Source organism: Streptopelia decaocto (genome assembly GCF_964273445.1).
Source record: "Streptopelia decaocto genome assembly, chromosome: 26".
Taxonomy (NCBI): domain Eukaryota; kingdom Metazoa; phylum Chordata; class Aves; order Columbiformes; family Columbidae; genus Streptopelia; species Streptopelia decaocto.
Window position 1 is genome coordinate 1,262,982 of NC_138681.1, and position 24,686 is coordinate 1,287,667.

At 56.0% G+C, this 24,686-nt stretch overlaps 1 protein-coding gene across 3 annotated transcripts; it reads left to right on the forward strand.

Moving 5' to 3' along the window:
* The first annotated feature begins 502 nt into the window (after nt 1-502).
* On the forward strand, nt 503-23,337 carry GATAD2B (GATA zinc finger domain containing 2B). Of its 3 annotated transcripts, none has more exons than XM_082073302.1 (11): nt 503-636; nt 14,669-14,998; nt 15,982-16,111; nt 16,279-16,410; nt 17,086-17,217; nt 18,240-18,410; nt 19,766-20,081; nt 20,744-20,946; nt 21,998-22,108; nt 22,204-22,321; nt 22,820-23,337. In XM_082073302.1, exons 2-11 carry the CDS (start codon nt 14,670-14,672, stop codon nt 22,951-22,953), a joined length of 1,776 nt encoding a protein of 591 aa, XP_081929428.1. In that variant the 5' UTR covers nt 503-636; nt 14,669; the 3' UTR covers nt 22,954-23,337. The 3 variants fall into 3 exon arrangements, with proteins under 3 accessions (XP_081929428.1, XP_081929430.1, XP_081929429.1); XM_082073304.1 differs by having other exon boundaries at nt 19,793-20,081; XM_082073303.1 differs by lacking the exon at nt 503-636 and adding an exon at nt 8,423-8,623.
* The last annotated feature ends 1,349 nt before the right edge of the window (nt 23,338-24,686 follow it).

The following is a 24,686-nucleotide window of genomic DNA, read 5'->3' on the forward strand; positions in this document are numbered from 1 at the left end:
GGGTGACACACGCACACACGCGTGGCCGCGCCGGTACCGGGGGTGTGGGGGTGGTGGACACGGTACCGGGACCCGCCCCCCCGCTCCGGCACGTCGTACCGGGCCACGTGGGGCGGGCACCGGGCGGCTACGGCGGCCGCTCTGGGCCCAAATTCCCCATGTGGGGGAGAGTGGGATGGGGGGGGGGGGCGGGAGTTGGTTTTTGCCCGCCGACACCGCGCGCGACCGGCGGTGCCCGGATGTCCAGGCTCAGGGACCCATTAAAGGCGCCCCGCGGGGAAGCCCGGCGGTTTGCCATTGGCGGGACGTCGCGCCAATCTTCGCACCCGCCCGCCAATAAGAAGCGCTGGGTGGGCCCCACGGGGCGGCCGGCGGGATGGATTGGTGGGACGCCGCGTCTGTCGTCGCGCCGCGCCAATGGGCGTCGCGTCTGGGGTCGGGAGGCGGGGCGAGAGCGACGGGGCCGCTGCCCAATCAGCGGCATTGTTTGTGGTGGTGCCGGCTGCGCTCCGCGGCGGCTGGTGGCTGCGGCGCCGCGTCTGCTCCGCCCGCCCGGCCCGGCCCGGCCCGGCCCCGGCTCGGCCTCAGGGACCCCACCGGCGCCCCCGCGCCCCAGGGCGGCGCCCCCCGCGCCAGGTGAGGGCTGCGGGGGCGGGGGGGCCGGGCCCGGCCGTGAGGGGTGCGGGGGAGGGGAGGCCGGGCCCGGCGGCGGGGGGGGCAGGGCCCGGCGGTGGCCGCGGGGGCTGAGGGGGGAAGCGCCGCGGCCTTGGCGCGGTTCTGCCCTGAGGGGAGCGCAGCGCAGGGCGGGGGGTTGTGCCTTTGTGGGATTGCGGCGGGGGCAGAGCCCCAGAATTCCGGGGGGGGGGGGGGGGAGCAGAACCGAGGGGTTGCGGGGGTTTGAACCCCCGAATTGTGGGGAAGGGGGGAGCAGAACCGGCAGGTTCGGGTGGGCAGAGCCCCGGGTTCTGCGGGGGCAGAGCCGAGGTTTGCGGGGGCAGAACCCCGGAATGCTGGGGGCGGGGATGGGGGGGCAGAATCCCGGGATTCTGAGAGCAGAGCAGCTGCAGAATTCTGGGGACAGAGCCTGGAATTGTGAGGGGTGCAGAGCTCCAGAATTCGGGCAGCAAAGCTCCAGAATTTAGGAGACAGAACCCTGGAATTCGGGGGGTAAGAGTTCCAGGATTCGGGGGGCAGAACCCCGGAGTTCTGGAGGGGGCAGAGCTGCAGAATTCGGGGGGCAGAACCCCGGAGTTCTGGGGCTGGCGCTCCCCTGGTTGGGGACATTTGGGGGTTCAGGGTTTGTGGGGCTGTGCTGGCACCGCGTCCCTTGTGGGGGGAGATTTGGGGGGACAGCGAACCAACCCCACCCCCAGGGTTTGGGGGGGCAGAGCCCCAGGGGTTGGGGGGTGGAAGGGGCCGGCCCAGCCCTCGGGAATGGGCGAGGAGGGTGGGGATCCCCCGCGGTAAAACGGGGTGTTGGCTCTTCCCGCAGGGCTGGGTGGTTGGGGGGGGCGCAGGCTGCAAACCTGCTGTGCGTGGGGGGTCCGTGGGGAGGGGGGGCCACCCCCTCTCCGCACATCTTGGGGGGGGGCGTTGAGGCAGATTGGGGACCCCCCATTGCCATCCCCTCCCTTTGGGGTGTCCCCGTTTTGTGGGGAGCGCTGGACGTGCCCCCCATGGCAGTGGGGGGGTCACCCGGGGGGGACGCCCCCTTTGTTGGCTCCTCTTGTGCTGCGTTTCGGGGGCGATTCCCCTTCCCCCCGTTGGTGATGGGAACAGGTGATCAACTCGCTCGCGGGTGCCGAACCAGATTTTCTGCCCCGCCGGATTCCGCCTCGTTTTGATTTTACCCCCCCCCACCTTCCCAATGCTGCTTCAAACCCGGGGGGGGGGAACCGGGAAGGCAAAACTTCCCCATCTGTGCTTAACGTGCAGCGAGATCCAGAACTGCCTCTGTCCATGTGCCGGCGCTGCCCACACCCCTTTTGCCACGGGGGGGGGATGAAAACGCCGGTTTGGGGGGGCAGAGGCATTTTGGGGAGCTGTGTGGGCTCAATTCCCCCCCCCCCGTGCTCCATTTCCCAAAACCACCGAGCGTCGGAGCCATTTAAGGTTCCTCGATGGGAAGAAGGGGCTGTTTGATGGCGGGGGGGCGGCGAGAGGAAGGGAGGAGGTTTGTGCGAGTGAGGATGCGATGGGACCCGTTCGCTGAAACCGCCCCCCCCCAAAACGGGTTGATTTTAATCGTTATTTAAATTTTGAGAAGCTCGGCCGCTGCCGGGGCGGAGCAGGAATTTTGGGGTACGGCGCGGGGGGTTCCGCCTCTTATTTCTCGAGGTTCGGGGGGTAGGATTGGAACAACGAGCGGTTGGAGGGGACGCCGGCTTCGAGGGATTATTTTAAGGGTTGTGCCGCGGGCTGGTTGCATTTGGGGTGCCCCCCGCCCCCCGAAATGCCGGTTTGAAGCGGCTCCTGTCACCGGGGACGGCCGCGGTTCCGCCTCACGTGGCCGCGGGCTCGGCGGGGGGATCCATTTAGGAACGTGCCCGCGATCGCTCGCCTTGTTTTATCTCCATCACCGGAGCCGGCGCTTCGAGGAGCCAAAACACCCGCGTCGCGGTGGGGGGGGAACCCCCGACCTGCTTCCGAGCCGCTGGAGCTCTCACCGCCACCTTCGCTCGGGCGCTTTTCCTGGTCACGAGGCCGCGGGAGAGCGAGCGTGACGCTGACAGGAGCATCCATCTTTGCTGCCTTCCTCCTCCTCCTCGAGCATCCCGCTCCGCCGCCCCCTCCCCAGCGCCCCGGGGGGGCCCGGAGCAGAAATACCCACCCGGCGGAGCCGATTCACCTCGCAAAAGCCGCTTTTCCACCGGCATTTCCCCCTCAGGATCCATTTAAATGGGATGAGTTCCACGGATTCATTCACCGAGCAGCTTCCTGGTCCGTTCTACGTCTCAAAATCAAGCGCTGAACCTATTATTTTCTTATCAATTCCCTTTTAATTGAATTCTGCCCTTTTTTCCCCGCTCCCAAACCGCTCTCCCAACCCGTATCAAATAACTCACCCATTTTTAGGAGCGTGAGCCTTTTTTCGCCCCGCTCACCACGAGCCTTTTCTCACCGCTCGCTCCTCAAAACCACTCATTTTTAAACCGGTTTGGCAAAATTGGGGCTTTTTAAAACAATTCGGCTACTTTTGAACGAGCCCGGCGCGGGGCGGCTGAGATTTCTAGCCAGAACTCAACCTATCAGGCCGTGCCACATGTTGCTGGAGTTTTACGGCGCTGGATCAACCGCTGGAAGATGGAGAGGAATAAAACCCGCACCCGCCTTTCTTCCCTTTATCCCAAGCTGGATGGGTTTGGTTTATCTTTGCAACACCCCTCGGTGTTGAGGAAAACGCTGCGGCGCTGGGATTTGTCTTATTCTCTATGATTTTCGTATAAATGTGGGATATCACGGCTAATTACTCGCTCTCAACCCTCCCCAAAACTGGGATTATTGAGCTTCGACGGGAGGATTAAAACGACTCTGGATCCTGTCGCGTGGCCGTGGTTCTGCTGGGAAATTGTAGCGACCGTAAGTTCAAACCGCCCGCTATTTTTCCCCAATATGTTGGATTTAGGCTTAATTTTCAGGCAATCTCAGAGAATGAAGGTGAGACTAGGCCTGACCTAAGCCCGTCTTGTCATCGCAGAGGACGCCGCTGCTTCAAAGCCGTGATAAACTAATTAAAAATAACCATTTAAATCCTAATCCTTCATCCCGATCAGTGCTCCAGTTTGGAAACGGGGTCTTGGTCGCCGAAGATGAAGATTTGGGGGAATAGGAACCGTTCCCTTTTCTCCCGACGAGGAAACCGATGCCAACGCGTCTTTCAACCCGCGCCACGTTGGAAACGCCTCTCACCGCAGACTAAAACTGGCTTTTTCACCCCAAAATCCACCCCGACGCGGCGCTTTGGGTGTAACTCGCTTCCCTGAATTGGCGACGTCAGGATGGGACCGAAAGGAGAGAAACAACCCAAATCCTCCCGCTGACACTTCACCTTTAACGCTTTGCTTGGCTTTTCCTTTTCCGAGGGATAATTGGTTTTGATGAGTTATAGAACCCGTTGCGCCGCGGTGGCTCTTGGTTTTGCCGTTTGTCGGCACCGGAGTCGCTGTTTGAGCGGAATAAAATCAACTTTTAGGCCCCGAAAAGGCAAAAGAGCCGAACTCCCCGGTGCCGAGCGAGGGACGTTACCGCAAAGGCTTTGCCAATCGTTTTTATTTCATAATCCAGGCGTTTAAGCTTAAAATGGTTCTTTTATATAGTTTTTTGTTTGCCACCAGGATTTTTATCTGGAAACAAATGGCGTAAAGTTAATTACAAATGTCACCGCTTGTTATTAAAGCCCCTGATTCTCAGGTTGAGATTCGCGCCCGGCGCCATCGGAAAAGCCGCCAAGAGCCTCGTTTTTACCAGAACGGCTTCGGCAAAACGCCACGTCCCCGATGCACTCGGCAAAACCCGTTGGGAACGTGGTGCTTCCGGCTCGGCCGCCTTTTCGCTCGCCGTATTGCGCCGAAATCGCGGTAAATCGCAGCGCCGGCAGTTTGCCGAAACCCACCCAGGACGCGGCGTAAACCACCGGTGACCACGTGGCCGTTTGGGGTGTTCGTGCAGAATTTTGGCGCTGGTGCTGGTTGGACTTTGGTTGGACCATCGGCAGCTCTTGGGCTCTTCGCTTCCTCCTCCCCAATGGGATTTTTTGGTTCCTTGCGCCGGCGTTTTTGCGCTAATTCTACTCATTTTACCGGCGGCTTCGCCCTGTGGAGGTTTTTCTGCTCCGTGTTTGGTGAAATCATTCAAACCGGTTGTATCGAACGGCAATTTAGGGCTGATTTAAAAACTTCCCTCGTGGAATCGTCTCCCGGTTGTACCAAAATGTTTCAATAAATACTTATTGTTAGACTGAAGCTGCTGACCGTCATCTTGCTATGGAGAAGGAAGAACAGTCCAAATCACCACGGAGAGGAGGGGGTTTGGTGCTGGACCCCCCGTTTTTGGGAAAGAGCAGGATGTCGAGTTTAAAATCTGATAGAATCGCGGTAATTCAATCTTTTTCTCCTCCTAACGACATTTATCGCTCATTGGATTGTGTTTGATTCTGAAGGAGCTTTCGTGCCGCTTTCACCGGGCGTTTTCTGGCTTCACCCTCAACCCGCCGTCCCGTGGGGGTAAATTCACCCGTTTGGGGGACGTTCCCCAATTTTGCTGCTTATTTTGGGACCAACTCTCCCCCTGCTCCTTTAGTCCCATGTCCCAAGTGACTTTAAAACTCAACCTTTTCCCCACGTTCTATCCCAATAAATGAACTCGGAGCCACCGCATCCCCCTTTCCCGCCCGGCCGCCTCTTTCTTGCTCCCTGTTACCGCCCTTTTTGTGTCTGATATATTGGAATCGCCACAAAAACGTCGACGAGGAGAAAACAGTGACTTCTGGGCTTAATGAGCCGGGACCGGGGGGAGATTCAGCGCCGGATCACCTGCAGATAATGAATCGGGTTCGGGAAGCGGAGCGGCATAAAAGCCGCTATTGTTGGCGCTTCGTCAAAGGTCTTTTCAGCCTGGAAACAGAAGCACCCAGAGGATGGGTCCTTGTGAAAGGAGCCGAAATTTCGATTAAATGAGCGTCCCCGTGGCGTTTTCCCGCTCCGGCCGTAACCGTCCCGCGGGAGCCGGGAGGTGGGAGGGGTTGGAAATGGTTTCATCTCCTTCTTGATACCCGTTGGTGTTTCACCGTGACAAGGGGAAGGAATCACTAGGAATTGGTGCAGATGAGGTGGACACCGGTGAGGGCCAGTGGACACCAGTGAGGGCCAGTGGACACCGGTGAGGGCCAGTGGACACCGGTGAGGGCCAGTGGACACCAGTGAGGGCCAGTGGATACCGGTGAGGGCCAGTGGACACCGGTGAGGGCCAGTGGACACCAGTGAGGGCCAGTGGATACCGGTGAGGGCCAGTGGATACCGGTGAGGGCCAGTGGATACTGGTGAGGGCCAGTGGATGCCAGTGAGGGCCAGTAGATACCAGTGGACGCCAGTGAGGGCCTGTGGACACCAGTGAGGACCAGTGGACACTGGTGAGGGCCAGTGGATGCCGGTGAGGGCCAGTAGACACCAGTGGACACCGGTGAGGGCCCGTGGATACCAGTGAGGGCCCGTGGACACCGGTGAGGACCAGTGGACACTGGTGAGGGCCAGTGGACACCAGTGGGTACCAGTGAGGGCCCGTGGCCACCGGTGAGGGCCCGTGGACACCAGTGAGGGCCAGTGGATACCAGTGAGGGCCAGTGGCCACTGGTGAGGCTGCGCTGAGCATCAACACACAGACTCAGGGTGGCAAAACTCATTTCAGACCCGCGACCGAGGCAAAACCATCTCAATTCCGGCTTTTACATGAATTCAAATGATTTTAAATGAAAAGAGGATCGACTTTGTCACCGGGCCCACGTTACGGTGAAGGTAACGGCGGAGGGAATGACAACGAGCGACGTTGTCAAGGCGCCCTATGGAAGGGCCGTTTCCCAACCGTCTCGGAAGGGAACAACCTCATTTTCCCCTAAAAACCCCAAAACGCGTCGTTTCCTTGAGGATTTTGGGAAGTTTTGAAGCCGTTCTCTTAAAAAACGCCCATTTCTCATCATTCTCCGCACATTTTCGGTGGCCCCGGCCTGGAAATAATTCTTATTGGGGCCCAAACCGCCACCTCTTTAGTTTATAAATCTATGGTAACTACCGTATAATTAAAGCTTAATTAGTGATTTCCCCCTTTGTAAATGAAATTGTTCCATTTTATCTAATAAAGGCAAAGTCGGGTAGAACCAGCGATGGGAGCGGCGCCGAAACTCTGGTTAATTACCGGATCTTCTGCAGCCCCTGGGCTGAGCGAATACGTGTTCGTTAGCGGGTGTTTTATAGATTACACGGTTATTTGTGCGAATAGTTTGATTTGCAGAAGACCATTCGATAACCTGTAAAACCCGCCTGCGAAAGATGGAGTTTGTAAGTCAGTCGCTTCTCGCTCCGCGAAGAAATTAAACGTAGGACTAATCCTAATTACAACCGGGGAGTCTCTCCAAATTGGCGCTCGTTAACCTTTGATTAGCGCCGGTTTTTAATTCGCGGCCCAAAATGGAAGGTTCCCTGGTTATTTTGACCGATCCCGTCAAGACGCCCCATTCCTGCCCTGTGTTTGGTAAAGCCGGGTTTAAGCTGGGCTTTAGACAAGACTTGACCCAAGTGGTTGATGGGGCTTTAGGCCGGACTGGTCCCGGTAAAGGCTGTGGTGTGGGGAGCTGGTTTCATTTCTGTTTTCAGCCTAAATAAACCAAATTCGGTAATTCCGGTGTCTCTACAAAGCCCGTGGGCTCAGCCCAGTTGGAGTCGGATGGATGGGGATCATCTGGATGCTCAACGCGCACGTTAGTTCGTTAATTCCTTAACGAGGCCTCGGATCTCTGAGTGCCGTCCTTAGCGCTGGTTTTATCTCCCCTTGCTGGGGGGAATTGGCTGGAATTCGGGCTCCGTGCACCCCAAATGGGTCACTTGGGGGTGTCACCGTGTCCCCCCGGCTGGGTCCTTTGCTGGTGACACAGGGACAGAGTGGGGCTGTCACTGTGTCCCCCATTGCCAGGTGACACATGGACAGGACTGGGGGTGTCGTTGTGTCCCCCCGGCACCCAAACCCATCTGGGTCCTTTGCTGGTGACACAGGGACAGGACTGGGGATGTCACCCTGTCCCCCCCGCTGGGTGACACAGGGACAGGACCGGGGGCGTCACCTTGTCCCCCGCGGCACCCAGAATCATTTGGGTCCTTCCCTGGGTGACACAGGCACAGAGTGGGGGTGTCACCATGTCCCCCCGCCACTGGCTCCTTCCCTGGGTGACACAGGGACAGGACCGGGGGTGTCCCCATGTCCCCCCCGTGGGTGCCACAGCGACAATCACCCACCAAACCCCCAGCGCCAGCATCTCCTAAACCATTCGGGCACCTCAAACCAGGCCCAGTGTCCCCATCCGGTGACCTGTGGCGGGATTTTGTGGGCGGGGGGGGTGGCACCCAAACCACCGAGCCCCCCCCCCCGCTGGTTTCGATGGCAGCGAAAGGGTTAAAATCCCACCAGAGGCCCAGGAGCTCATGAATGAAGACAAAGTTTGGCGGGGGGCCAGGGGCTGCTTGGCTGGGGGGGGGGTGGTGGCGGGGTGGGGGGGAGACACGGCAGCGCCGCCACAAAATATATTACCCCAAAAATGAAAACTGGTGAGATAAGTCCCCATCCCGGGGTTACAAACCGGCTGCGACCGGATTGAGGGTTTTTTGTTGCTTTTTCTTTTGCCTTTTTTCGGCTGGTTTCGCTGCCCCGCGAGGCATCATGGGTACGTGGCGAGCATCCCCCCGTTCTTTTGTTTAATATCCCCGCACGGCGCATGATTGGCAGCGCAGCGCCCGGCGCGCGGCGCGGACGGGGGGGCATGGACGGGGGGGCGCGCCCCCCGGCTCGCCCGCCCCCCCCAGGAACCCCCCTCGTGCTCCCTAATTGACAACTAGAAGGAGGCGACGGGGATATTGTACCTGTAAGTATTCGTTAGCCCGGCCTTTCCTTTGATTTTCTACCAGCAGACACAAAGCTTCTATTTGATATTTCTATTAATTAACACAACTAATTAGCTATTTAAAGAATATTTTCAATAAGAACTATATTTCTTGGTGGGAGCGGTTCCCCCCCCCCGCCGCTTTTAAAATAAAAACCCACCTCTCCGCAGGCGCCGTCTTCCGGAATTCACCCCGTTTGCCTTATTGCTTTCAAAAGAACGAATCCCAATTAATTTTCGCCTCCGAGCCGAGCGCCGATGGTCACCCCCCCCTCCCCAGCCCCCCCGTTTCGTTACGCCGACGGTTATTAATGGTTTTTCAGGGTGTTTTGACGGGCGCGGGGACGCCCGGCGCACAAAGGCCGGAGCCGCAGTCGAGGAAATCGCGTTATATAAGGGAACCTGCGTCATCCGCGCTCGCGGGGCCGTGGAGGATGGAACCCGCTGCTCCTCGTTATCTCATATCTCTTCTATTTTACCCCCTGATTCCATTTGCGGGGGGCGGGGGGAGCGTTTTCCCCATTCCCCCTGAAGCTCGAGGAGTGTTTTTATGGGTTTACTTTAAAAAAGCGGGGGGCAAAATGCTCTTTTTCCTCCCTCTCCCATCGCCACCCAAAAACGAGTCGGTGGGGTGAAACCTAACGAGCGTTGCGCTGTAATTACCTCCTCTTCGTCAATTAACTTGCCTAAAAATGCGAAGTTAGGAGGGGTGATGAGAGAGGAAACATCCCCCTTTCCCGTCGGGCTCCGGCCTTGCAAAGCCCGGCTTAAGGCTGCAACACCCGGCGGCGCTCGGCGCTGCGGGGGGCGCGTTTTGCGACCCCCCCGGTAACCGCCGAGAAGCCGCGATGGGGCCGGACGCACCGCGGCGGTTTTTAACCGTTTCTCCCTCGATTCGTCCCCCTCCATTCTCAGGGGGGGGGACGCCGGAGCCGCCACAGCGAAACCCTTGAACGCGGTTGCGCCGAAACGCCGCCGAGAATTCGCCGACCGGCCACCACCCGCACGGTTTGTCTTCTCACGTCTTTCCTTTGTCTTATTTTGGGTTCCCGGACGGCGACGAGACCCCCCCGCCGTCCCAACGACTCGGGGAATGTTTCAGCGCCCCTCTTTGCTCTTTGTTACGCTGGATTTAGGGCCGGGTGTTGCTTTAAAGCCTCGTGCGCGACACCCCCTCCATATTTCCTCCCTTACCTGCGTCAGATTCCACCATGACGGGCTCGGGTTGTTGCGAGAAACCCACCCGACGGCCCCCACGGGGCCGTCGGGTGGGTTTCTCGCAACAACCCGAGCCCGCCGTGGTGTTTCTTGACAACTCACAACCCGTAGCATCGGGTTCAACCACCAGCATGTCTTTATTCCATAGCGCTTTATTGATTTTATCCCCCCTTCGCTTTTGCGTCTCAAGTCCTAATTACCTTTTGAGGTGATTATGGTGTTAATGGGGCTGTACGGCGATGCTCGTCTGGGGAGCTCAGCCATTTTGTGTGTGCGGTTCACGACGCCGACGTCGGGTTGTTGTCGGTGTGAACGGGAGCGAAGACGTCGGGTCGGTGCATGTGCCGGGCGCCCTGAATTCCCCAATTCCACCCCCAGGCTTCAATGGCTTAAAACCCACGTGGATTTTAAACTTACGGGGGGATCGCGCGTTTGGGGCCGAGCGCGCTCAGGTACGTTGGATCTTGCATCGAATCGCGACTTCGGCTCCTGCGGCTTAAAACACCTTTTATCCCATTGACATAACGACTTTAAATATCTAAATTGCTGCTGTTAATTGGAGGGACTGAGATGGTGGCAACGGGCACGTGGGTTCGGTTCCGGACAGCGGGTTTGGAAGCCGACCCTGCGATTCGCCGAATCTCTTGCAGTTCTATTTGTCTTCGTTCAGCTCGTTTGACGCGGCCTCAAACGTTCCTGAATTTCGCGTATCTCGGGTTTTATTTCGCGGCGTCGCCTCCGAGTCTCATCCCGGTGGGGTTGAAGCTGTTTGGTTTTGGGTGAGCTGGGCCTAAATCTGGGGCGAAGTCTAAGCCGGAGTTGGAAACGCCGCGGAGCCGGCGATTGGGCCGGTGGCCGGTGGGACGGCGGCTCCGCCGTTCGCGTCCCTGCTCTCCTTGGGCGGCGTGGAAGAGCAAAAACCACTCGGTTGATGCTTCCTGGTTGTCGGCGTTCCCAGCCGCGTGCCGGCGGCTGAAGGACGGCGGCCTCTCGGTGACGGAGGTGACCAAAAGTGGTTTTGCCCTTTTGGGAGATGCTCTGGAGCGCGTCGGCGACCGTGCCGGCGTCGGGGATGTTTCTGTAGGTCTCTTGTTCCCCATCAGGAGGGAGAAGCTGCCTCCTCGTCGGCCGGAGCGTCGTTAGGAGGAGAAATTAATCATTCGACAAAACCTCCCTTCTCGAAGTGCCGAGGACACTCCCGGCGGAGTCGCGGTCGGTTCTCGGCGCCGGCGCTCGGGCCGATACCGGAACTGCTCCCGCTCTTCACCGCGTGTCTTTCCGTCCGACGCTTCTCCTTCCTCCGCAGGTTTTGCCGCCGATTGTCTCTCCACAGACACGTGTGCAGGTGATGCGCATGTTCTTGCTCCCGCGCCGTGACGTGCAGCGCGGTCGATACAACACCGTGACTCCCAGCCTGGCTTCCTCACCATCCTCATCAATCCTCGAGCATCCCCGCTCGCTCTGAGCATCCCCAATGATTTGCGTTTTGTGCTTCATCCTCCAAGAAGGACCTACCGGGTTATCGCGGCTCCTTGCGCGGCTCCGGGCCGGCCCCTGGCAGCCGCCTGCAGCGGAAGGTGCGCGGTTCTAACGGCGACGTCTCGAAGAAACAAGAACAGAACCACGCGCGGCCCTTTCACTGCGGCACCCGGTGACTCCTTGCGGAGAAGCACAAGGAAACTGGTTGTTACTGGTGGGACTGGGGACGCCTTGTGTCACCGGAACCGCGTGGCCGGAGAAGCTTTGCCTTGGTGCGGGGAGATTTTCCTCCTGGCGCTGCTGTTTCTCAACCGGGCAGGTTTGCTCGTGTCGCTTTTCATCTTGACCGCGTGTCCTGTTCATCGCAACCCATCGATTAACTCGGGAGGCTCCGAGCCTGGAAACAGGAGTCGAGGAAAACTAAAGCGGGTTAACGCAACAGAGGAGCCCTAAAAGGAAGATGGGAAAGGGTTGTGGAGCCTCCTGGGGCTTCCCTCAATAAACTCCAGTTGAAATGAAGTTCGGATGCTGCCAAATTGTGCTTGTTCCATCCCACCTTCCTCAGGGTATTTATCCGTCCAGGCCGCACGTTGCGAGCCGGGCACATCCCCTCCATCACCGTACTCATCCCCTCCATCGCCGTACTCATCCCCTCCATCACCGTACTCATCCCCTCCCTCGCCGTACTCGCTCCCCCACTATAATATTCATTTCTTCAGCCCAACTCGCTCGTTGCAGCTTTTCAAACAGTTGCTGCCGCTTTGTTGGGCTGGGAAGGGCAAACCCGTCTTTCGAGAGCCGGGGAAGCGAAACCGCCCCGAGCTACAGGAGCGCGTAGAGGATGCTGAAGGTAACGCAACGCTTCGCGGCATCGGCGCAGACCGATCCTCCCGCCGTCCTGTGTGGAACGGCACGGCCGTGGCGCCGGGAACCAAAACCGACGGTGAGCTCGGGGAGCTGGTGATGCCGGAGAACACCCGGTTCAAACCGCGTGGAAACGTGTGGAGAGAGATTCGGGGTATTGGCGATGATTGGGGGGTCAAAATTAAAGAGCCGAAGTCTTCGGGAAGAGCATCCGCACACCAAGAAATGGCGACGCGGCCTTTGGTATCGAGGAGTTCCCGTTGGTGGAGAATTCAATGGTGCCGCGTGTGCTCCGGTTTGGCGGCCGAAGTTCTGGATTCCTAGAGCCAACGTCAAGAAAACGGGGAGGACGCGGCCAGGCTGGTCTTGTGGTTCATCTCAACCCTGCTTCCCCCAAAATAAGACAGCGGCTTATATTATTTTCTCCTCCAAAAGATGCGTTAGGGGTTATTTTCGGGGGGTGGCTTATTTTTCCGTGAACAATTATTCTTGAACAAAAAAAAACCCCCGATGTTTATTCAAATACAATCACATCGTCACCTTGTGGAACATCATCATAACTCTCCAAACCCTCTCTGTCCCGCTGCGTTAATTGCCAATTATTTGTACTTATTTACAAGCCTGGACACTATTTAAATTGACTTTTTAAATGAGCTGGAACTAGGGCTTATCTTTGGAGTCGGGCTTGTATTTCGAGCATCCTGAAAAATCCTGAAAAGTCGTGCTAGGGCTTATTTTCGGGGTAGGTCTCATTTTCAGGGTAGGGCTTATTTTGGGGGTAGGGCTTATTTTCGGGAAAACACCATATTTCAAATTATGGTTTCTCTGGAAAGGTGGTTAAAATCCAAGAGGAAAAGGGGGCAAAATCTGCTCTGGAACGTAGGGATTATTAAACAATATATTGAATTTATATATCAACGCGAAGCTGCTTTTGATGAGAAGAACCCGCGGGGTGACCTGAGAATTTTCGCCATCCCTTTGTGTCTCAAACAACCCGATTTGAGCTTCGATGTAACCCGGGGTCACTCGTTGGGCCGGGGGCGGGAAGCGGCGGGTTTGGTGTCTCGCCCGTGCTTGCCCGGTTATATTTGGTTACCGTCGACGTGCCGTTTTTTGCGGAGAGACCAGCCGGGCGAGTTGAAAGAATTTGGCGGCGCTCCCCCTGAATATGGAGAACATGGGAGATGTTTTATTGCAGGTTTGCATTCGTTTTCTTGCCGTGAGTTTTCTCCGCCGTGGTTCATCCCCTTGACACCACACTGATGTTTCGGGAGGTGTGGAATTATCGTGGATTTAGAACGTTCTCCTGGCAGAAGTTTGGCTTGATTTTAATTCAGAAGGGCTGTACGAGCCTGAAATGCCCCAAATCCGCCCGTTTTGGCCTCATCTTTCTCCCCGGAACACGTGGAATTATTCCCAAGTTTCCAGGTGAAAAAAACACTCAGATTTTTACCATCTCTCCCCAAAACGTTTCCATTCTGAATTATCCCCGGGTTATTTGCCGCCATCCCCAGCACATCAAGGCCTCGCCGAGCTGGTCCTGCACCGTTTGCCGGTGGAGCTCGTTCACCTTTTATTCTTGTTATTCATTTTGGTTTCTTATCAGCACAGGCTGGGGTTGGGCCGGGCTCCTTTTCCCCCCTTTCCCTGCATTTCTTGGCCACGGGGCGTCAGCGCAGCTGGAGCTGTGGGCGGACGATCCCGTCTGCGCCTTCGCCCCGGAGCGTAAACCGGGAGAAAAACCACGCGCTGGGGGATTTTGGGTGTTTCGGGAGCTCAAAAAGCAAAAGCTGATGGTGCAAAAGCGGCGAATGAAGCGTCGGAGGCACCGCTGCAGGCGGGCTTAACAAAACCTGAGACTAGGCCCAGGTAGCACAAGAAGGAGCTGAGCTGATTCACCTCTACGGGGCGATCTTTACATCTAGACTTGGAGTATGGACGTTTCCGTCCTTGTCCTCAATCTGGTGCGAGGAGCGATGATCTGTTTGAGTAAGTATTGGACAATATGGGGCTGAGGTATCGCCCCCTCTCATCCAGCACCTGGCGACGCTCGTTTCTCTCTGCTTAATTATTAATTATTAATTATCAACGCCCGACCGCTCGTCCCGCAGGTGAGATTTGCGTCACACATTCGCTCACCCCGCGCTCGCGTCCCGACACGACTCCGCATTTTTCCGCCTCCCGTTTCGCGTCGATCCCGTCGAGCAGTGTTTTAACGCCGACCGAGGGATGGCGGCTCCGTTTTTGGGGACTTGGGGCCGCTCTCGCTTTTCCTGGCGCTTGGGAAACTCCCGCCGGGGCCGCTTTAGGATCGGGATTAAAAACGTGCAGGTTACGGCACGTCACGGCGCGGGGGAGGCCAGCGCTCCCCGAGGGTTAGGCCGGGCTTAGAGCTCCCCGGGGGGAGTTAAACCGGGTCTAACCGCAGCCGCGATACTGACCGTGCGTCCTTATGTCACCCCGCAGGATGGACAGAATGACGGAAGACGCGCTGCGCTTGAACCTCTTGAAACGGAGCCTGGACCAAGCGGATGATCGGGACGACGTCCTGGCCAAGAGGCTGAAGATGGAGGGACACGAGGCCATGGAGCGCTTGAAGATGCTGGCGCTGCTCAAGAGGAAAGACCTGGCGGGCATCGAGGTGCCGCACGAGCTCCCGGTGAAGCAGGACGGGGTGAAAGTCTACGAAGAAAAGCTCAACGGGAGCCTGAGGCCGCACGGGGACGGCAGGACCGCGGGGCGGCCGGGCAAGGAGAACATTAACGACGAGCCGGTGGACATGAGCGCCAGGAGGAGGTAGGTGCCGAATAACCAGAGTCCGGAGCTTTGCCTGCTGTTAATCCCGGGCTTTGCCAGGCTGGAGATCCCGAATCAGGCGTTAAACGGACATTTCGGTGGCCTGGGGAGCGCTCCTGGTGGCTGGGAAGTCCCTTTGCTTTCCCAGCAAGCGTTCAGCGCTATTCTTACCTTGTTTTTCCTTTCCTTCTCCACCCCAAAACCAGACGGAGTTTTACTCTCCCTCCATCCATCCATTTAGTGTTAAAAGCCGCAACAATCTGGTGGCGGAGCGGAGGAGGCTCTCGTTAAACCAGGACTTTTCAGTAGCACCGACAGAAGTTCCTTTATTTAACCGGGGGCCAGATTTGATGCAGGTGCATGGACAGTCGCCCTTGAACCTGCCTCCGGTGCCTCCTGCTGAGCTTAAGAAAGCTCCGGAAAAGCTGCTGGTGAGACGAGTCTGCAGGAGCAGCTTTGGCTTCCCTCCAGCTCTCCGGATTTGCACCCCGATTCCTATCAGCAAACCCCGTTTCTGTCCGTTGGGAGCGAGAGGGTGGCAGGGAGAGCCCGGCCCGTGCGCCGCGCCGGCGCGGCCCCTCTCGCCTCTTCTTGTATGGGAGGGAGAAGGAAACTGATGTCAATGATGGGGATTTACGGCTTGGTTTGCTCACCTCGTTCTCATCTCGAGCGCCGTGCGAGGAGCGATGATCTTGAGTATTGAACAATATAGGGCCGAGGTATTGCCCCTCTCTTCCAGCACCTGGCGACGCTTGTTTCTCTCTGCTTAATTATTAATAACGCCCAACCGCTCCTCCCACAGGTGGGATTTGCATCACACATTCGTTCACTTCAACAACCCTGGCCAAGAAAGTATTTTCAAGGAGTCTTTTTCCGTTCTGGAACAGGAGGATGGAAGTTGTGTGTCCCAGAGCCGCGGTGCTGAGCTGGGGGCTCTGGAACCGTGTTGTGACTCAGCCTTATTTTTAATTTCTCTTCCTCAGCGATCAGGACAGGGGCCGATTAACCCCCTCGCCCGATATCATCGTCCTCTCCGATAACGAGGCGTCCAGTCCCCGCTCCAGCTCTCGCATGGAGGAAAGACTCAAAGCAGCGAACCTGGAGATGTTCAAGGTGAGGGGTGTGCGCCGCTTCCTTTGCCGAGGGGGTTTCTGAGCAGCGCCGTAACTTCCGCGCGCGTCGCGTTGTCGCTTATTTGCGCTACAACCCCCTCTCGCCACCAAGATGCAGCGGTGGGTTTCAGCTTTTTGAATTTTGCCCGATTTTTGGCGTTTCCGCAGGGGAAGAGCCTGGAGGAGCGGCAGCAGCTCATCAAGCAGCTCCGGGACGAGCTGCGGCTCGAGGAGGCCAGGCTGGTGTTGCTGAAGAAACTGAGGCAAAGTCAGCTGCAAAAGGAGAACGTGGTGCAGAAGGTGAAGCTCTGGGGGCTGGGTGGGGTGGGGGGAAGGAATCGGCTTCACAGACACCCGGTCATGGGCAAACCCCGAACACTGACTCTCCTCTCGGACCATTTTACCCCACGTTTGTGACAGATGCTTGTTCTGTGCTCCCGGGTGATGTTTCTGTACCAAACCCACAGCGCTTGGCACCCTCAGGCTGCATTTCTGCAGCTCTGAAGTATTAATAGTTGATGTATGCTTTTCCCCCGAAAATAAGCCCTACCCACAAAATAAGCCCTACCCCCAAAATAAGCCCTAGTGTGATTTTTTAAGATGCTCCAAACACAAGCCCAACTCCAAAAATAAGCCCTAGTTGCAGCTTATTAAAAAAAAGACAATTTAAGCAGTGTCCAGGCTTGTAAAATGCAATTAATTAGCAATTAATGCAGCAGGACAGACAGACCCTTCAACAGGAAAAGCAGAATTGCATTCAAAAGGGTTGGCAAAAAGGAAACAATTACAAGAAATTCACGATAGAATTCAGGGTTATGATGATAAGACACCCCCTGAAAATAAGCCCTAGTGCAAAAATTACTATAAGCCCCTGTCTTATTTTCGGGGGACAACGCGGAGGAGGTTTGTCCTGCGCCACCTCCCCTTTGGGAGCGCCCAGCCCTGATGCCATTTCTCATTGTCTCTCTCACGCAGACTCCGGTTGTGCAGAACGCAGCGTCTATCGTGCAGCCGTCGCCTGCGCACGTGGGACAGCAGGGCCTGTCCAAACTGCCCTCCAGGCCCGGAGCTCAGGGCGTCGAGCCTCAGAACCTGAGGACATTACAGGTGAGCCGTCCCCTCTGCGGGGCCAAACACGAGGTTACAGACACCTGGATGAGGTTACGAACACCTGGATGAGGTTACAAACAGCTCGATGAGGTTACAAACACCTGGATAAGGTTGCAAACACCTGGATGAGGTTACAAACACCTGGATGAGGTTACAGACACCTGGATGAGGTTACAAACACCTGGATGAGGTTACAAACAGCTCGATGAGGTTACAAACACCTGGATAAGGTTGCAAACACCATGATGAGGTTACAAACACCCAGATGAGGTTACAAACACCTGGATAGGCTACAAACACCTCAGTGACGTTACAGACACCGTGATGAGGTTACAGACACCTGGATGAGGTTACAAACACCTGGATAAGGTTACAAACAGCTCGATGAGGTTACAAACACCTGGATAAGGTTGCAAACACCATGATGAGGTTACAAACACTCAGATGAGGTTACAAACACCTGGATAGGCTACACACATCTGGTTGAGGTTACACACACCCGGATGAGGTTACAGACACCCAGATGAAGTTACAAACACCATGATAAGGTTACAAGCAACTTGATGAGGTTACAAACACCTCGATAAGGTTACAAACACCCAGATGAGGTTACAGACAACTGGATGAGGTTATAGACAACTGGATGAGGTTCCAAACACCTCAATGAGGTTACAAACACCTCGATGAGGTTACAGACACCTGTATGAGGTTACAAACACCTCGATGAGGTCACAAACACCTTGATGAGGTCACAAACACCTCGATAAGGTCACAATTCGACCAGTCTGGTGTCCCATGGTGAGAAGTTCTTTCTGCAGACAAGGTCATTTCCTGTCCCCATTTAATTGCCTCCTTCCCAGCAAAATTCCTGTGATTAGTTCAGAGTTCGAGGGAAGATGAAGTTCTCCGAGAGGTGTCTTGTGTCAGAAGGCAGCTGGAATTCCACACAAACGGGGAGCTCGGCGTCCCGCTTCGCCTCAGCTCTCACCAAACGCATTTCTCGTGTGGTTTCCCCGCAGGGTCACAGCGTCATTCGGTCCGCCACAAACACGACTCTGCCCCACATGCTCATGTCGCAGCGCGTGATCGCCCCGAACCCGGCGCAGCTCCAGGGGCAGCGCGTTCCTCCTAAACCCGGCCTCATCCGCACCACAACGCCGAGCATGAATCCAGCCATCAACTACCAGCCGGTAGGTCCCTCGCGTGGCGCCGGCGTTGGTGCCCGGTGGGGTTAACAAGAAGGGAAAATAGGAAACACCTCGCGGGTCTGAGCGCCGCGTGGAGCTCGGTGTGAGGATTTCGCGTGGAAATGCGTCCCATGGTGTTCTTGACCCGTGTGGAGGAACAGAATGAGAAATAATGGAAAACTCTGCGGAGCCACCGAGGTCCCTGGAGTTGAGACGCTTAGATCCCTTCGTTTGACTTTTGGAAGTCGGACGCGAAGACGGGAAATGGAGAAGAAAAGCGCTAATGCGTCCCCGCTCTGGCGCTGCCATCAAACCTTTCTCCGGGTCCCTGTTCCTCGTCCAGGGCTGTGGCGCTTGGCACACGGGCCCAGATTAACGACCCCTCTTAACGACTTGCAGGGTTTGTCGCCAGTTAAGACATTTAATCTGTCCTAACGAGGGGATCGTGCCAATCTGTAAAACATAAACCCAGCAATCTGAAAGTCTTGCATCTAAACAACTGTCAAATTATGTGTTTGACGGAAGAAACCCCAACCAGCTACTTTTACAAAAGAGTTGTAGGTTCATTGGTGTCAATTCATTGGTTGTAGGTTCATTGGTGTTAATTCATCATTGGTGTTAATTCATCATCTGCTTATTTAAATCTGCATCCCCGATCAGCTCTGCCATTAATTTTCCTGGGCCTACATTCCACTAAGTGCTTTGGGATTAGCTTTCCTTCCTTTCCCTCCCTTTTTCCCGATCCGCCGAGCGTTAGCAGCCTTCAATCAGCTTGCCCCAGTTTTATTTTTATCTCCTGGGTGTTGTTCTCCATCGACACGACGCGTCCCCCGAGCTTCGGTAGCTGACCCTGTTTCAGTCGCCCAGCAGGTTCCTTCGTACCCTGGGAAACAGGTGGGCCGGGTGACAAGCTGGCCCCAAAATAGGGTTTTTTATCCCAAAAAAACAGTGAAAGCTGCATCCTCAGCTCGGCAAAGTGTTTGTGCTTTGCCGCCGTTGTGTGCCAGAGGCTCCTGCACATCCCAGCGACCGCAGGACGGGGAATAAAGCTGCTCATGGTGGAGGATGGAACTGGAAATTGGGCGCGGAGGAGCAGAAATTGGTGTCGACACTGGGTCCCAAACCTGCCGAATTCCCAGAGCTGCTCCAAATTCCAGTGAACCGGAGGCTCCTCAGCACCGATGGCTTCATGTAGGGGCTGAGACGAGCTCCCTGTTGTCTCCCCAAGTCACTTGGGGAACGTTTGCAGATGATACCTAAAGGTTGCGAGAGGACGATCTGGCTCATCCGGGTTGGCTTAGTCGCTGAGCTCTAGTGTTAATTTTCTGTATTAATCCTCCTCTCCTCTTCCCCTCCAGCAATCAAGTTCTTCTGTTCCTTGCCAGCGCACGTCATCTTCAGCCATCTATATGAACCTTGCGTCCCACATCCAGCCCGGCAGCGTGAACAGGGTCTCGTCCCCGCTCCCCAGCCCCAGCGCTCTGAACGACGCGGCCAACTCGCAGGCGGCCGCCAAGCTCGCCCTGCGCAAACAGCTGGAGAAGACGCTGCTGGAGATCCCGCCCCCCAAACCGCCCGCTCCCCTCCTGCATTTCCTACCCAGCGCGGCCAACAGCGAGTTCATCTACATGGTGGGGCTGGAGGAGGTGGTGCAGAGCGTTATCGACAGCCAAGGTGAGGCGGTTTCCCCCCGGCGCCGCCTTCGTGGTGCTCCCCCCTGCCTGTCTTCTTGAGTCCCCTCCCGAGGGGCTTCGATGGAGCGCTTGGTGGGCATGGAGGGAAGGACATGGAAATGGGAGGACAGGCTGAGAGTTGGGGTGTTCAGCTGGAGAACAGAAGCTCTGGGGAGACCTCAGTGCAGCCTTTCTGGACTTAAAAGATGGGGACAGACTTTTGAGCAGGGCCTGTTGAGATAGGACAAGGGGTGATGGTTTAAATTAAGAGATTCAGGCTGGATAGAATGAAATTGTTGCCCTGAGGGTGGTGAGAGCCTGGCCCAGGTACCCAGAGAGGTGGTGGATGAACCATCCCTGAGACACCCCAGGCCAGGCTGGACGGGGCTCTGAGCACCCTGAGCTGGTGACGATGTCCCTGTCATGGCAGGGGGGGCCCTGGGGGAGCTTTAAACGTCCCTTCAACCCAACCTGTTCTATTCTATTGTATTGTTTTGCCAAACACGTGGCTCGGGAGGCTGTGAGAACAGCTCCTGCTCTTACCCAGCTCTAGGGGGGCTCAGTGTGGCCCCGTCGCTGCCGTTCCCGGGTGGTGTGGAACACGGGGCTGGGGGGAATGGTCCCGTTTTCCCACCTAACGCCCCGTTTCGTGGCGATGCCCAGGGAAGAGCTGCGCGTCCCTCCTGCGCGTGGAGCCCTTCGTCTGCGCCCAGTGCCGCACCGACTTCACCCCGCACTGGAAGCAGGAGAAGAACGGCAAGATCCTGTGCGAGCAGTGCATGACTTCCAACCAGAAGAAGGCGCTGAAGGCCGAGCACACTAACCGGCTGAAAAACGCCTTCGTGAAAGCTTTGCAGCAGGAGCAGGCAAGTTCACGGCTCCTCCGCGGGCTGCGGAGCCTGGAGCTGCTTCCCCAGGCGCCAGGAACCTGCTGTTCCCCTTCCCTCTGCACCCGTGGCTTTTCGGTGGGTTAGTTGCTGCATGTGGTGTTACCAGGAGCAGTTCTGGGCTCCCCGGTTTAAGAAGGACAAGGAATTGCTGGGAAGAGCCCAGTGCGGGGACACAGAGTGTGAGGGGAATGGAAAGGCTGTAGAAGAGGAGCTGAGAGGGACCCGACGATGTGATCGATATCTCAGGGTGGGCGGCAGAGGATGCACCAGATTATCTCTGGAATTGGGGGGATTTGCTGAAATCCCGTGATAAGTTGGTGTTGGAGAACTTGTTTAGAGGCCCCGGGTAAAATAAACTAGAAATTGTCGTTTGTGAACTGAAGAAAAAAGAACACAAAACTAAACATGAAGTAGAATCCGGCTGCTGACAAACAGGACCTGCCTGTTCTGGGGCAAAAAGAGGCTTTGGGCTGTTGGTGAGAAGTGGATGCGGCACCGGTGTGGCCGGTGGGACCGGGACAGTGACCGTCCTGTGCAATGGGGACAACAAACCGCGAGTCCTGGGGGCGGTTTGGGGCCATCGGCTCAGAGCTCAAAATGGCGCCAGAACCACCTCAGTGCTCAAAATGGCGCCAAAATCACCTCAGGGCTCAGAACGGCGGCCCCAGGGGTGGCGGGATCACCTCATGGCAAGAAAGAGCTTGAGGTGCTGGAAGTTGAGAGAAGGGAACGGAGCTGGTGAGGGGCTGGAGCACAATGTGATGGAGACTGAGGGACCTGGGGAAACGGCCTCAAGTTGCACCAGGGGAGGTTGAGGGTGGAAATTTGGGGTGATTTCTCCCCAAAGGGCTGTGGGTGTTGGAACAGGCTGCCCAGGGCAGTGCTGGAGTCACCATCCCTGGAGGGGTTGAAATACACACAGAGATGAGGTTCTCAGGGTGGGTTAACGCTTGGACTCCATGATTTTAAAGCTCTTTTCCAACCAAATGACCGTGTGTCTCTGAGGATGCCTCTGGTTCTCTCCCAGGAGATCGAGCAGCGGCTCCAGCAGCAGGCAGCCCTGTCCCCCACCGCGGCTCCCGCCGTCTCCAGCGTCAGCAAACAGGACAACATCATGCGGCACCACACGCTCCGGCAGGTGAGCGACCCTTACGGACCAAACCCCGCGAGCGATGTTTCCCCCCCGGGGCCATCCCGCTGCCTTCCAACCACCCGTGTCCTCCCGTTCCGCAGGCTCCGCAGCCGCAGGGCGCGCTGCAGCGCGGCATCCCCACCTCCGCCCGCTCCATGCTCTCCAACTTCGCGCAGGCGCCGCAGCTCTCCGTGGCGGGCGGGCTCCTCGGCATGCCAGGTAACGGCCCCCGGCACCGCGACTGCGGTTTGGGGAGGGGGATTTATTGCCGCCGCTGTTTGTGATCCTGTTGAGGGAGCTGGGGGTTCAGCTGGAGAACAGGAGCTGAGGGGAGACCTTCTGATCTCTGAACTGCCTGAAAGGAGCTTGGAGCCAGGGGGGTCGGGCTCTGCTCCCCAGGAACAAGCGCCAGGAGCAGAGGAAACGGCCTCAAGGAGAGGTTGAGGTTGGAAATTTGGGGTGATTTCTCCCCAAAGGGCTGTGGGCATTGGAACAGGCTGCCCAGGGCAGTGCTGGAGTCACCATCCCGGAGGGGTTGGATACACAGATGAGGTTCTCAGGGACATGTTCAGCGCCAGAGTTGGGTTATGACCCCGAGAGTCTCTTCCAACTATAATTGATCCGATTTTATGGTTTTGCGTTAAATTATCACTTGGGAACGTGCCGCACTCGCCGCACGATGCTGCTGTGGAGGTGACTTGTGTGTGTCTTCCCCAGGTGTTAACATCGCCTACCTGAACGCCGGCATCGGAGGCCACAAAGCGTCGAGTTTGGCGGATCGGCAGCGCGAGTACCTGTTGGATATGATCCCCCCCCGCTCTATATCGCAGTCCATCAGCGGACAGAAATAACGCCTGCTGAGCCCCCCGCCGCCCTCCCGCCTCCGTCGCATGCCGTGCCTGTACCGGCGCCTCCGCCGGACACGGGGAAGAACAGACACAAAAATACGCGAAAAAAAACACACAAAAAAAAGAGAAAAAAACAAAAGAAACGTTAAAAAAAAGCCCATTTGAGACCTTCAACAGTTCCTGTTCCTTTTCCAGCCCTTCGCTCGTTGGGTTTTCTAGCAGCGAGAGGTCACTTCTTCCAGATCGGCTCCGCTCGCGCTCTCCGTGTGTCCCGCTTGGTTTATGCTACTTTTTTGTAATGCCAAACCATAGAATTTTTCATTGTGTTGTGTTCCGTTCCCGCCCCCCCCTTTTTTTTTCCCTCGCTAAACGGATGGTTCAACTTTTTATTTTTGCCTCTTTTTTCCTTTTCTAAAGACTTTTTAGGGCACCCGCTCTGTTTTTTTTTTTAAGGGGGAATCGGGGGGCGATGGAGCCTGGACTGGGGGGGCCGCCCCCCCCCCTTCGCCGGACGGAGCCGCGAGACGCCGACCCCCCGTTTGGGGGATGCTACCGGGACCCCCCTTTTGGCTACGGGATGGACCCAATGGGGGCGCAAGGGGGTGTCGGTGCCACCCGGGGACCCCCCCAGTGCGGACTGGGAGCGACTGGTGGCCTCGGTGAGTCCCCCCCATACCCCCCCGGTGCATTGGGGACAGTGGCAGCGATGGGGACGCGGGGGGCGGGGGGGGCACCGGCCGGCGGGAACGAACCCAAAGCAAGAAAATAAGCCGCCAAAAGTCTGAGAAACGAAAACCGCTTGATTTGCACTTAAACCTCCACACTAACGGGCCCCCCCTTCCCGCCCCCCCAGCACCCAAAACACCCCCAAACCCAACACCCCCCCGCCGCCCCCCGGCGCTTCGCCCCGAAGGAGTTTTTGTGTTTGGGGTTTTTTATTATTATATATTTTTTAAGTAATTAATTCCATCCCCCCCCCCACCATCCCAATTAGAATTTTCTTGTGCAATTTGAAGCGCCAGCTCGGGGAGGGGGGGGATTGTATCCCAAAAAAACCCCCTGGAATGGGGACACCCCCAGTTCAATGAGCACTTAACCCCCCCATGGGGTCTGGGTGCCCCCATTTGCCCCCGGGGGCTCTGGACCCCAAACCCCATTTCTTTGGAAAATTTTACAATTTCAAAATTTTAAATTTTAAATTTCCAAAATTTTCAAATTTTAATAGTTTGAAAATTTTCAAAATTATAAATTTACTTTTGGATCATTTAAAAAAAATTCACATTTCAAAAATTTTAAATGTGAAGTTTTGAACATTTTCAAAATCTTAAATTTCAAAAATTTTAAATGAAAATTTGACCATTTTCAAAATTTTAAATTTGAAATTTTGACCATGTTCAAAAATTTATATTTCAAAATTTTTTAAATGTGAAATTTTGAACATTTTCAAAATGAACATTTTCAAAATTTTAAATGAAAATTTGAACATTTTCAACATTTTAAATTTCACCAATTTTTGATGCGAAATTATGAACAGTTTCAAAATTTTAAATATGAAGTTTTGGACATTTTCAACATTTTAAATTTGGAATTTTGAACATTTTCAAAATTTTATATTTCAAAATTTTTAAATGTGAAATTTTGAACGTTTTCAAAATTGAACATTTTCAAAATTTTAAATTTGGAATTTTGAACATTTTCAAAATTTTAAATTTGGAAATTGGAATATTTTCAAAAAT